Source organism: Crinia signifera, chromosome 9, assembly GCF_055691185.1.
Source record: "Crinia signifera chromosome 9, ASM5569118v1, whole genome shotgun sequence".
Classification (NCBI taxonomy): domain Eukaryota; kingdom Metazoa; phylum Chordata; class Amphibia; order Anura; family Myobatrachidae; genus Crinia; species Crinia signifera.
The window spans coordinates 150,757,598-150,772,420 of record NC_139225.1 but is presented as its reverse complement, the minus strand read 5'-3'; the positions used below and the strand labels follow the sequence as shown (position 1 = coordinate 150,772,420).

The following is a 14,823-nucleotide window of genomic DNA, read 5'->3' as shown; positions in this document are numbered from 1 at the left end:
ACATAATCTCTCTTTACAGGTCACTGATATGATGCTGAAAGCCAGAAAGAATGTCTCTTCATTAGCATACTACAGAACATGGATAAAATTTATCGAATGGGGTCAGTTCTCAGGTGAATACTCCAAGATTTCCACTGGAGAAGTACTGCAGTTCCTATTTGATGGGTTTCTATTAGGTCTAGCAACAGCCACCATCAAGGCACAGGTTTCAGCCTTAAGTGTTCTGTTAGACAGACCATTGGCGGAAGAGAAGATGGTAAAGAGGTTCAGCAGGGCCATGAAGAGAGTTAGGCCACCAATTAAATCAATTGTGGCCCCGTGGGACCTGAACTTACTACTTACAGTTCTAACCAAGCATCCATTCGAACCACTTATAGACATTCCGCTCAAATTACTTACCTGGAAAGTGTTTTTTCTTGTAGCAGTCACCTCTGCTAGGAGAGTGAGTGAGCTGCAGGCGTTGTGGATTGAGGAACCCTATCTTGTTGTGTTTCCTGACAGGGTTGTGTTGAGAACACACCCACAATTCTTACCTAAGGTCATCTCTAGATTTCACCTCAATCAAGAGATAACACTTCCCGAGTTCTATCCAAATCCTCAGAATGAAGAGGAAGAAATGTGGCATAAATTAGATCTGGTGAGGGCCATATCTGTATACCTGGAAAGAACCAAGACATTTAGAGCCACCAAACATTTATTCGTAATTCCAGAGGGAATAAAGAAAGGAGAAGCACCAGTTAAACAAACTATATCTAGGTGGATAAGAGAAGTTATCTTATTTGCCTACAAGAAGGAAAACAAGGTGGCACCTCCTATTGTCCAGACACATTCAACTCGGGCAGTTTCCACTTCATGGGCGAATAAGGCGAAGGCATCGGTTACAGAGATCTGTAGGGCCGCTACCTGGTCGTCGGTCCATACCTTCTCCAACCATTATGCACTTAATGTATCTACTGCCCACTTTGGGAACTATGTTCTGCAAGGAGCTATGTCAGCGGGACTGGCTTCGCCATAAGTAAATATTTATACAGCTATCCCTCCCGTGTGTTTTTACTTGGGTATGTCCCAGTGTTATGGCTGCCATGGGGATCGTAGAAGAAAGAGTCGAATTATACTCACCGATAATTCCTTTTTCTTCCTAGAGATCCCATGGCAGCCACTTGTTGCCCTCCCGTGTTATTACTGTGTTTTTTCTCCAGGATTACGGAGACATTCAAAAGACACTGAGGCTAAGGAGGAGGAGGCTGTTATACCCAAGGTGGGCGGTCCTAGAGAAAAAACTCCTGTCTGATCTATGGGGAAAGGGATACATCCCAGTGGTATGGCTGCCATGGGATCTCTAGGAAGAAAAAGGAATTATCGGTGAGTATAATTCGACTCTTTCTTCTGTATTCAGTCCCGTCCTCCCGAGTCCTCTCAGGTCTGCTAGAGCTCACACAGTCACACACTGGATTAAGGGATAGTCTGTAAGCTATTTTCCACTTTACAAGTGTATTCATACACTCTTGATTACACTTGTATAGCGGCAAATAGTTTGCAGACTGTCCCTTACTTCCAGCGTGACTTCTGAGACTTTTCTTACAGGGTGGACTCTCCGGAGCCTGTAGCACACTAGCATGGAGCATAACGGGTGTTTAAGAGGGGGTGAGTGTCACACAAAGTGTGTCACAGTGTGTGTGTATATCCCATTAACTATTCAAAACCCAGGTGTCATTTTTTCAAATGTATAGATATCTATATTTCATTTTTTATTTCATTTGTTAAATTTCCCTGTTTTGGCACTCAGATGAGGGGGGGGGGGGGGGCGCTCCAATTATTTTTGGCAGAGGGGAGCAAAATTTATAGTTACGCCACTGCTAACCCCCCCCCTAGTTCCCAACCCTCCCCTTCCATAGCATGACCCTCCCCCTAGTGCCTAACCCTCCCCACCAATAGCCTAACCCTCCCCCTAGTTCCCAACCCTCCCCTTCCATAGCCTACCCCCCCAGTGCCTAACCTTCCCCCTAGTGCCTAACCGCTCCTTACTTAGCCATACTCTTCCATAGCACAACCCTACCCCTAGAGCCTATCCCTCCCCCATAGTGCCTAACCCTCCCCTTAGTGGCTAATACTCCCCCTAGTGCCTAACCCTCCTCCTAGTGCCTAACCCTTCCCTTCCATAGCCTAACCCTCATCCTAAAGCTCAACTCTCCCCCTAGTGCCTAACCCTCCCCTTCCTCAGCATGACCCTCCCCCTAGTGCCTAACCCTCCCCATCCATAGCATGGCCCTCCCCCAGCGCCTTACCTCCCCTTAATGCCTAAACCTCCCCTTCCATAGCCTTAACCTCCCCCTAGAACCTGACCCTTCCCCTAGTGCCTAACTCTCCCCTCCTATAGACTAACCCTAATACTAATGTCAACATTTCAAATGCCGAAATTGTAAATGTCAAAGTTCTGGCTGCATCCCAACCTAAACACTTGGTTGAATGTATTCTTCATGACCTGTCTCATGATGCTCTCACATAACTGGGATATTCACCCTTAGTACGTGGGAGGCTGTAATCTGTTTACCTGAGGATGGTGTTAGCCCAGGGCTGGGCAACACCGGCCCTCCAGATGTTGATGAACTACACATCCCAGGATGCTTTGCATTAGTTTTGCTATGTGGACATGCTGAAACTGATGCAAGGCATGCTGGGATGTGTAGTTCATCAACATCTGGAGGGCCGCAATTGCCCAGCCCTGTGTTAGCCGGTATAATGAAAACACTACTTATCTGTGCGGTAATGCCAGGGTTTGTACACGCAGCCTCTATATAATAGAAATGTAAGAATACCCTATCGGGTATATGTAACAGGCGCTATGGTGGGTTACCTCTTCAGTTAGCAGCAGTATCTATTTAAGGGTTAGTTAATCCCTTATAAGCAAACCAAAAATATACCATAAAGCAGGGGTCGCCAACTCCAGTCCTCGAGAGCTACTAACAGTTCACGTTTCCCAGCTCACCTCACAGATACACAGGTGCACTCATTACTGACTAAAGGGGTGTACACACGGTGACATTTTGAAGGTTAGCCAAAAGGGTTCCCGAAGGCCGTCGGCTATTTTCCCTCGTGGGGGTCCACGACCCCCATAGAGGGAGAATAGAATAGGTGTCGAGCGTAGTGAGCCGACAAGGGACTTTGTTGCGCTCACCATGCTGTCTGGGTCCAGCCAGTCGGGATCCCGACTGTCGGAGCCCTGTACTACACCCAGCCAAAATCTCCCTATCTTTCTCCTGCTTAGTCAGTATTGTCTAGAAGAGATTGCTTAGCATAGATACTGTAAACTGTGCAGGCAATTTTGACCAGATCATAGACTATCATTACTACAAAATCGCTTAGTCAAAATCTCCAGTGCATCTAGCCAAAATCTATCTCAAAATGGCTTAGTCTAAATTGTCCATTAGCCAAAATCTCCACCTGTGTACTACCCTTAAAGGCCCATACACACTGGGCAACTTTGAGCTGAAAGCCACTCAAAACTGCCAGTTTGAGCGGCTTCCAACTCAAAGCCGCCCAGTGTGTGTATGCCCCAGCGATGAGCAGTGATCGCTGCTGCACGCTCCCGCATCATCGCCGGGAAAGCCGCTCATGTGCTGGTAATACCAGCACATGAGCGGCGTTGAGGACGGGTTTGCATAGCTCTGCGCTATGCAACTCCCCCCTCCGTCTGCGCCGGGCAGGGGGAAAGCCGCTCAGTGTGTATGGAAGTTAACACATTTGAAAAGATCCACAGTGGGAGCTAAATACTTCACTTGTGATTCTGTGAGGAGACCTGGAAAACGTGAACTGTTGGTAACTCTTGCGGACTGGAGTTGGCTACCCCCGCCATAAAGTCATAAACTGCGCTACTAAGGAAATATAACACAATTATCACACAGTGTGTACAATAACATTAATTACATCTCTTATATATTTAGCCAGATCTGTCACTCATTGCCTGTGTAGCTAACGTTCCCGCCCAGCGGCATACACAAACCCGCCCCCCTCTAGGGAAAACACCAGTGTTTTATGTGTATAACGTTTTCATGTGTATAACGTTCCATCCCCTTCACATCACCTCCCCCCGCCCAGCCAGGGCTACAGTACACGCCCACCATCCACCATTACTCCACAGCCACCATCCACCATTACTCCCGTACCGCCCCCCCCCCCCCCCCCCCGCTCTGCCAGTAAACGCCCCCCCGCGATTCGCGGGACCCCCGCGACCCCCCCTCCCGCGGGACCCTGTTCCCAGGAATCTGCAGTGATTGTGAGACATTAGAACTTGTGGATGAATCTATTATGTGTACTATAGGCCAAGGCTTACCCAGACTGTTCCTCGGACCACCTCTGCCAAGTCCGGGAGGTCCGCATCCATTCCTCGGCCTGCATACAAACTGGGGTGTGTACAATGGTCCCAATCGCTGCTTCTCCAAGGCTGGTGACACTAATAGGGGACTGCGAGCTGTCACCCAGGACCCATTCTACCCATGCACTAATTGTGTCCTGTACATTCGCAGACCCCACTATCGGATTTGTACTGCGTACAGATCTGAATCGGGCCCTTTGGACCCTGTGTCGGGTGGAGTTGTTTTAGGTAGAGATCAGTAATCGCATTGTCAGTACCATAATCACCACTTCTAATGATGTGACTGTGAAATAAGCAAATTACATCCACGCACTGTATGACCTCTGCATGCGTGTGGCTGAGGACATCACGTACACTGAACACTAAACAGGATGTGGTTAAAGCATCATAAGTAACAGAGATGTTGAGGCATGCCAACTGACTGTAGAACATCCCACGGCATGCCAACTGACTGCAGGACATACCATGGCATGCCAACTGACTGTAGAACATCCCACGGCATGCCAACTGACTGCAGAACATCCCACGGCATGCCAACTGACTGCAGAACATCCCACAGCATGCCAACTGACTGTAGAACATCCCACAGCATGCCAACTGACTGCAGGACATCCCACGGCATGCCAACTGACTGCAGGACATCCCACGGCATGCCAACTGACTGCAGAACATCCCAGGGCATGCCAACTGACTGCAGAACATCCCACGGCATGCCAACTGACTGCAGAACATCCCACGGCATGCCAACTGACTGTAGAACATCCCAGGGCATGCCAACTGACTGCAGGACATCCCAGGGCATGCCAACTGACTGCAGGACATCCCACGGCATGCCAACTGACTGCAGGACATCCCAGGGCATGCCAACTGACTGCAGGACATCCCAGGGCATGCCAACTGACTGCAAAACATCCCACGGCATGCCAACTGACTGCAGAACATCCCACGGCATGCCAACTGACTGCAGGACATTCCACGGCATGCCAACTGACTGCAGGACATTCCACGGCATGCCAACTGACTGCAGGACATCCCAGGGCATGCCAACTGACTGCAGGACATCCCAGGGCATGCCAACTGACTGCAGAACATCCCACGGCATGCCCACTGACTGCAGGACATACCACTGCATGCCATTTGACTGCAGAACATCCCAGGGCATGCCAACTGACTGCAGGACATTCCACGGCATGCCAACTGACTGCAGGACATCCCAGGGCATGCCAACTGACTGCAGAACATCCCACGGCATGCCAACTGACTGCAGAACATCCCACTGCATGCCAACTGACTGCAGAACATCCCACGGCATGCCAACTGACTGCAGAACATCCCACGGCATGCCAACTGACTGCAGGACATTCCACGGCATGCCAACTGACTGCAGGACATTCCACGGCATGCCAACTGACTGCAGGACATCCTAGAGCATGCCAACTGACTGCAGGACATCCCAGGGCATGCTAACTGACTGCAGAAAATCCCACGGCATGCCAACTGACTGCAGGACATACCACTGCATGCCATTTGACTGCAGAACATCCAAGGGCATGCCAACTGACTGCAGGACATCCCAGGGCATGCCAACTGACTGCAGGACATCCCAGGGCATGACAACTGACTCCAGGACCTACCACGGCATGCCAACTGACTGCAGAACATCCCACGGCATGCCAACTGACTGCAGGACATCCCACGGCATGCCAACTGACTGCAGAACATCCCACGGCATGCCAACTGACTGCAGGACATCCCACGTAATGCCAACTTACTGCAGAACATCCCACGGCATGCCAACTGACTGCAGAACATCCCACGGCATGCCAACTGACTGCAGGACATCCCAGGGCATGCCAACTGACTGCAGGACATCCCACGGCATGCTAACTGGCTGGAGAACATCCCCCGGCATGCTAACTGGCTGGAGAACATCCCAGGGCATGGTAACTGACTGCAGAACATCCCACGGCATGCCAACTGACTGCAGGACATCCCAGGGCATGCCAACTGACTGCAGGACATCCCACGGCATGCTAACTGGCTGGAGAACATCCCAGGGCATGGCAACTGACTGCAGGACATACCATGGCATGCCAACTGACTGCAGGACATACCACGGCATGCCCGCTGACTGCAGGACATACCACGGCATGCCCGCTGACTGCAGGACATCCCACGGCATGCCCGCTGACTGCAGGACATCCCACGGCATGCCCGCTGACTGCAGGACATCCCACGGCATGCCCACTGACTGCAGGACATCCCACGGCATGCCCACTGACTGCAGGACATCCCACGGCATGCCAACTGACTGCAGGACATCCCACGGCATGCCAACTGACTGCAGGACATCCCACGGCATGCCATCATACTGCAGAACATCTGCTACTGGTCACTGCCACACTGCGATGTACCGTAGGGGGTTCAGTATGATTTACAGACAATTGAAATACCGTCAGTGTTATACCGACAGGGTGTAAATATCGCAGGTCAATTTCCCAACAGGTACATAATGTTGCCAGTTGAAATGCCTACATGCAATATACCGACATGATCATAATGCCGTACATGTTAAAATGCCAACACCCTTGTAATGTCGACACCATATTAGTGTTCCGTGTCCTCTAGCGCAGCTCTCTACGCTCGCCATGGTTCGCGCACTATTATATTTTCCCTCTGTGCCCGCTGGGATAGCAAACTATGAATAAGTTGGTTTTTGTGAAAAAAATCATGAAAAACTGTAGTCAGTATTATTTGTGTCACTATTTTGTCTGTCGTCATTGTGGTTCCTCTGTGCTTTGTACCTGTCTGTGCTTTGATGTTGTCTGTATTTCGATTGTCGGTGTTCTGTACTTGTCGTATTACATCCGTCGGCATTTGGTTGTGGGGATTCTGTCAATCCAAACCCACACCTTAGTAAATATTGATTCCGGTTGACTTTGCAGGTTGATCTTTGCCTGTGTCGACCCTTTCCATGTCAATATTTTATCAATGTCAACCTACTGACTCATCGTGTGGATCATTGGATACTACTAGGTCGACATGCATGAAGGTCGACATGGGGTTAGGTCGATGGAGTCATAAGGTCGACACAAGAATTAGGTCGACATGGGGTTTTTTGCCCAAATGTCGACATGGACATTAAAAATTTGCACCGCTTGCCATGCTCCGCGGGCACACTATTTTATTCTCCTGCCACGCCCCAATGGGAGGGTAGGGCATGAAATACCACCTGTAGGCACATCTCGGATAAAAAAAAAAGTAAAAAAAACCCATGTCGACCTTTTGACTGTCAACCTTCCCCATGTCGACTTAATGCTTGTGTGGACCTTCCCCCTGTCGACCTAACCCCACGTCAACCTTCATGCTTGTAGACCAAGTGACCTTATCCCCGTGTAGGGACCATAGCGATGCACATGGTTGACCTTTTGAGTGTCAACCATGTCCATGACAACCTTGTGTTGACCTTCTGGCAATGTCAACCATTTTCAGGTGTCGACTTAGTCACTGTCACCAATCATTGGTCGACTTAGGGACTGCTGACTTACATATTGTCGACTCCCTATTCCTGAACCTAACGGAGACTGGTGTGACAAAAACACACTCTGCCGTCACAGCTGGGAAGATCCCAAATTTAGGTGGTGCCCCCTGGCTGCTCTGAAGGGTAATTCATTCTCACGCAGTTGTCCCTCTCCACACAGTGCCAAGATCACACAAATGCCCCCATATCACATACTAGTGATGCACTTTACCACTGCCCCCAGCTGTGACAATCTGGTCTGCAAATTTTGCACATCTGCCCCACCTGCAGTGCACATGGTTTTGCCCATTTTGAGAACAAATTTGTACTGAATAAGGGCCTTATACAATGTGGCCCTTTTTCACACAATTCGACCCTTCGGCCCGATAAATCACATTACAATTGCCATATCCTATGTGTTTTACCTCCGGATAACATCTGATTGTCGGATCCTGAGGCAGTCAATGGTGTCGCAAATGATACATTGTATGCCAAAGGAGCGCTTACAAATGTACTAAGACGGGAGTTCTATTGAAGATGGGATAGTAACATCTGAATGGTTGCTATGGACAACATACCAGCAATCAAAAAAACTCATATTTTAGTAAATTTACACAAAAGAGTCTGATTGGGAAATCTCAACCAAACCAACCCGTTTCTGTTGTTTCAACAATGATATGTATAATTAAACATCCTGCTTGTTTTATAGAGACGATCAAACCATGATAGATCATCAATTATTTGCAAAAAAATAAATAATTAAAGATAAACACATCTATTTGGAATGAGGGAATTTTAACTTTTAATCAAACTCAGATTAGGAGAGAGATTTGTTGTTTCCTTGTTTGTGTAATAGAAAGGTCTCTGTCTAGTGCACAAGTGATAAGAATGGTCTCTGTATTGTGCACTAGTGAGAAGAATGGGCTCTGTATTGTGCACTAGTGAGAAGAATGGGCTCTGTATTGTGCACTAGTGAGAAGAATGGGCTCTGTATTGTGCACTAGTGAGAAGAATGGGCTCTGTATTGTGCACTAGTGAGAAGAATGGGCTCTGTATTGTGCACTAGTGAGAAGAATGGGCTCTGTATTGTGCACTAGTGAGAAGAATAGGCTCTGTATTGTGCACTAGTGAGAAGAATGGGCTCTGTATTGTGCACTAGTGAGAAGAATGGTCTCTGTATAGTGCACAAGTGAGAAGAATGGTCTCTGTATTGTGCACTAGTGAGAAGAATGGTCTCTGTATTGTGCACTAGTGAGAAGAAAGGTCTCTGTATTGTGCACTAGTGAGAAGAAAGGTCTCTGTATTTTGCACTAGTGAGAAGAATGGTCTCTGTATTGTGCACTAGTGAGAAGAATGGTATCTGTATTGTGCACTAGTGAGAAGAATGGGCTCTGTATTGTGCACTAGCGAGAAGATTGGGCTCTGTATTGTGCATTAGTGAGAAGAATGGGCTCTGTATTGTGCACTAGTGAGAAGAATGGGCTCTGTATAGCATACTAGAACAGGGGTTCTCAACCTCTGTCCTCAAGTACCCCCAACAGTGCACATCTTCCCGGTCACCTGGCAGGCGCACAGGTCACTTATTAATCACTGACACATTTTAAAAGATCACAGGTGGAGCTAATTATTGCACCTGTGATTCTGTGTGGAGACCTGACAAAACGTGAACTGTTAGGGGTACTTGACAACCACTGTCCTAGAATATCAGTTTAGTAGAATTAATTAGTCCTTCTATATTAGTGACTGGAGTGAACCTGGATTGTATTGTGAGAATGGAGGAATCAGAATTGCCTAGTAGTCATTGGAAAATATCCTAATACATAAAATATTCAAGATTTGAAAGTACAAAAAAAACTAAAATAATTTAACGTCATCCATTTTGTGTCAGCCATCTTGTGTCAGCCATCTTGTGAACTCCTTGAGATACAGTTGTTCTGTGACCTATAAGAATTGTATCCTTCTGTTATTTTATTTGGATCTACTGATTCTTTTTCACCTCAGTGATTATATCTGAATTAAGATCACGCTGTTCCTTCAAGGACCTCACGCGTCGATATCCAAAGATCTCCATGGCATTCCTACATTTATCTTGTATCTCCAGCACAGTTTGATGATTGAGTCCAACTCTCCACTTCTGAGTTATTTTCATAGAGTTCTTTGCAAAGCTCATGAAGGCTCCTTCTTTTCGACTGCTGTGGTGGGTGATATTGTATAACCATCTCTGAAAACCTTCTGTCAGCCCGAGGCCCGCAAAGTTAAAGATCCGCTCAACAACAGCCAAGGGCTCTTTTGCCAAATCCTCGTATCTTATCATCATATACCGATCTTGCAACGATATCGCTGCTTTACTGCTGTATTCTTTTATTGCAACTTGCGCATTGCAAATGCTGTCCATGACCTGCGTGACATTAGGAATCCCATTTTTCTTTTCCCAGGTTTCGTTTTCCCTGATAATTTGAAGGTCCTCTTGCTTTAGCATGCCAAAGTTCAATCGAGAAAAAGCCACCGCCCGAGGGTCTCTTACTAGATGTATGACCCGGAGGTCAAGTTTAAGATCCTGAAGAAGCGGAAGGAGAACTTTGAGATCCAGTACCCGCACGGTTTTCAGTACCACATGGCTGTGGACCTCACAAGCCACAGCCATCTTCTCCAGAGGAAAATAACCACACTGTTGGAAGCAAGTGGGTCGGTCATATTCTTCATCCCGGTCTACTGCGCTACAAGCTGGCGGGGAACATAATGCCCTGCTCTCCCACCAAAAGGGCAGGTCTGATATAAATTGTCCATTCCGTCCAAGGTAGTGGTGTAGTGGGGACATGTCGCAGGTGAATAAAGAGCGGAAGAGATCTCTGATTGGATAGTGGAGGAGACTGGGTTTTTCATGGGGGAGTTTAACCCAGACCATCCTTGCTGGCTCGTAGATGTAAAAGACGTTAGGATTATGGTTGAAGATCTGTCCTAGGAAAGAGGAACCGGAACGCCAAGATGAAAGGATAAGGATATGGATACGTTTCTCCCGGCGTGTTTCCCATTGATAGTTAAAAAGCCAGATGGAGAAGATGAGAAGTAAGACAAGGGTGAGGCAATAGCGTCTAACTCGAGGGGCCATCTTGGGATCATCCTGCAATGAAAAAGAAGAAGAGAAGAATATCTCAATGTGGAAAAGATGACTCAACATTAACCTGATATATGAACAGACATATAAATATTATTTTAGAAATCACTGTTTTTTTTTGTGGGCAGGGATGGGGGGCTGCAACTTATTTTGCTCTGTCCAAATTTCAATTGCACATGTCTGCATGGAGACAAACAGACATATTGTATTGATGAAATAAATGAACGACAATCGCCTCATTTCCATCCAGATATACTTGCTGTCCTAATTACTGGTGATTGATGACGGATGTCACTGTCCGAGTACTTTGTAAGAAAAATCAATAATCTGTATTGTAATTAAGCAGCTCTACGTAGTGTTCAGCCACACAGCCAATCCTCACCCACTACATAGATCTGCTCAGCTGCAATGATGATTATTTTGTCACGGAGTACACAATTTGAAATAGGAAGAAAGCTAGGAGTTCAATTAATTAAAACATATATTTGACAAGAGCACCCCCTACCCTGCATCGCTGTGTGTGGTGGCACAGTCTGCGCCATCCTAGTTACGGACCCTGGATGGGAGAGGTTTCCAAAATGATTACATGTTTTATATTACTCTGTAGAGTTATGTATATATCTTTCTTATATATATATATATATATATATATATATATATATATATATATATATATATAAGCGAAAAATTTTCCTTCTGTCTTCCTTTACAAATCCACAGTTTAAAAGAGACGATCGTGAAATTTGACATACGATCGTATTAAAACACGGCCGAGGCAACTTAAAAAAAAAAATTCCAAATCAAAATGAATTGCTGTTATTTTTTTATTAATTAAAAAACACAATTAAATATATAAAAATGGACGTACAGTACACATGACTTACAATCTGGAAAAAAAAATACTGTGTTGGTCAGCCACCCCTAGCACCACGATGGAAGGTTCAAAACGGGGACCGGCCACTGCACAGAAAATATATAACCCATCCAAATCTATATCTCTCTACACGTTACATCTGCCCCCCTGCAGTGCAGAATGGTTTTTTCTATTTGCTTGATAATTTGCTCTACTTATAAACATGAATGGCTGCGGCATGGCACGTGGGACCCCTACTCCTTTTATCCCCTGTGTTTTGGGAACCAGGACCAGGCCAAGGGGCTCACACTGATTAAAGAAGTACAGAGGGAACCCATTTGATTCCCCCCCCCCTCTGTATTTCTGCAACCAAGACCATCTCAGGGAGCCCAGGGCTTGTTATACTCAGGAGGGGGACCCCACGGGGGAACTCGGCAGCCAAATATGAGTTACAATATCAGCCCCCCCCCCCAGGTAAAATCCGCCATTGTAGTGAAGCCAGATGCAGTCTGTGAGACTGCATTGGCTTCACTGTGACTAGCAGTGACTTACTATTGGAAGTGCGACCTGCCAGTCACCAAGGCAGCCCAGTTGGGAGGAGTTCCCTCCCTCCGGGACGCCTTGCAGTGGGCTGCTGTGCAAGAACGGCAAGTGCACATGCGCAGTACCTATATCGGTACAGCACACGCGCTAGTCCCGGTGCCTGTAACTTATATTGTACAGGCGCCGGGATCATAGATCCTTCTATGGGCTGTTGCTGTCCCGGCGCCTGTCATCAAAGCACAGGCGACGGGGACCCAGGAGAGGAGGCGGCGGCTACAGCAGCAGCGACATGGGGAGGGGGTGCCGGAATTGCGGTACCCCCGCTGCAGCCAGAGGCAGCCCCCCTCCTCCAATCAGGTACGAGCCGCCACTGATTACATCAACAATGTAAAATACGAGGCCGGAGAATACGGCAGCTTAGTAAATTTGCTGTATTCTCCGGTTGTATATATTCGGCCAAATACGGCCCATCCCGTTTGTACACAGGATCAGGCATAATCGACCTTCTTAGTAAATTTCCTTCTTAGACTTCCAAGCATGAAATAAATATTATGGGCCTGATTGCACGGCTGTGAATTTGCAGGCGGCTATCTATAGACGGTGCATGCATACGGATTGTAGGCCGCGTGTGCAAGACCATCCTGCTCACCTTGTCATCGCTGGTCGCTTGCAATTTGCCAGCATTTATGAGTGGTAACCAACCGGTTTCTGGGGGTGTCAGGGATAACGCAGACGTTCCCAGGTGTTTGAGGGGAAGTCATGTGACATCAGCTCCACCCCCGATCAGCCTGATTCTATCACAGCCGCCGAGTAAGTCCTGGGCTACGCACACACTGGGGAATCATTACATGGTAAACGGCTGCTATCTGGGAGTGTCAGGGATAATGCAGGCGTGGCCAGGTGTATGAGGGGAAGTCATGTGACATTAGCCTGATTCTATCGCAGCCGCCGAGTAAGTCCTGGGCTACGCACACACTGCACACACTGCACACACTGCACACACTGGGGAATCATTACATGGTGAGCGGCTGTTATCTGGGAGTGTCAGGGAATACGCAGGCGTGGCCAGGTGTGTGAGGGGAAGTCATGTGATGTCAGCTCCGCCCCCGATCAGCCTGTTTCTATCGCAGCCGCTGAGTAAGTCCTGGGCTACGCACAGACTGCACACACTGGGGAATCATTACATGGTGAGCGGCTGCTATCTAGGAGTGTCAGGGAATACGCAGGCGTGGCCAGGTGTATGAGGGGAAGTCATGTGACATCAGCTCCGCCCCTGATCAGCCTGTTTCTATCGCAGCCGCTGAGTAAGTCCTGGGCTACGCACACACTGCGCACACTGGGGAAATCACCCTGGCGGTGCGGCGTACACCCAATCACAGGGCTCCGATAATTAGCAGCCGTGCGATCAGAGTCTGAATCAGGCCCAATGTTTTGCTATTTAACATGATTGTCATGAGAAACAACAGGGACTGAACAATGGAAACAATGCTGATCCTAGACTCAATAGGACTCCCGTTAATTTACACATAATCAAACAAACGGAGTGCACTCACCAGGCGTTCCGATACGGAGGACATCACCCATTACCAGATGAGCGTAGAGAACAGGGAAACAATCACTTCCGCTATTCCAGATAAAACGATAGCCAGCACTGACAGAGTGAAACTACCAAAGGTTGGTTTATCAAAGCTCAGAGAGAGATAGAGTAAAGAGAGATACGTTTTCAACCAATCAGCTCCGAAGTTTCCTCCCTGAGCTCACCTTGGGACACCTGCGCTATGGTTTACAGGTCTCCCCACCCGTTTGGTACTCTATCGCTGTCTGAGCTTTTTATGAATCTCCCTTTAAATGCTCAATCCGGAACCTGTGTGCATATTGTACCACGGCTGGCAGTGCCTGTGTCATTACTGGTGAGGCTGTGACTCCGGATCTAACCCTCCTGTCTGATTAATAAATAACCCGATTTATACTTTTATAGCGTGTACTTTGGGACCATTGCATCGTGTTGGGTCCCACGGTAAATCGCAGCAGGAAGTGATCCGCTCCCGTCGCTGTTGTTGACGGGGATAGGTCATTGGGGTGACCCAATTTAGGTGGACATGCATTGGTTCAACCACTGAAGGCCGACAGGGCTTAGGTTGACAAATTAAATAGGTCAACATGGCTAAGGTCGACAGGGTTGGAAGGTTAAAAAAATAGGTGTATTTGTATCCAGAAATACACTTATTTTTTACATTTACTATCCCGAAAATACGGCAATTCGTATTCATATTGATGTGCTATCAATACAAATACGAACTGCCGTATTTTCGGGATAGTAAATGTCGAAAATAAGTGTATTTCTGGATACAAATACACCTATTTTTTTTACAAATTTCCTTTAGTAAATTTCCCCCACAATGTTTGCGGTAAACATCTGG

The 14,823-nt window shown here is 47.5% G+C and overlaps 1 protein-coding gene across 1 annotated transcript; it reads right to left on the bottom strand.

The window, feature by feature from the left end:
* Positions 1-8,670: 8,670 nt before the first annotated feature.
* On the bottom strand, positions 8,671-14,373 carry LOC146036326 (carbohydrate sulfotransferase 5-like). Its single transcript, XM_083160272.1, has 2 exons — positions 13,957-14,373; positions 8,671-11,013 (listed from the first exon to the last, which is right to left on the bottom strand). The coding sequence occupies exons 1-2, from the start codon at positions 13,978-13,980 to the stop codon at positions 9,871-9,873; spliced, it is 1,167 nt and encodes a 388-aa protein (XP_083016398.1). The 5' UTR covers positions 13,981-14,373; the 3' UTR covers positions 8,671-9,870.
* Between the last annotated feature and the right edge of the window lie 450 nt (positions 14,374-14,823).

Excerpts from the sequence above, each read along its gene's own strand:
- LOC146036326 (XM_083160272.1), bottom strand. The coding sequence starts at position 13,980 with ATGTCCTCCGTATCGGAACGCCTG. Across the intron at positions 11,014-13,956 it reads CCTCCGTATCGGAACGCCTG|GATGATCCCAAGATGGCCCC; the intron begins GTGAGTGCACTC and ends TTTTCATTGCAG.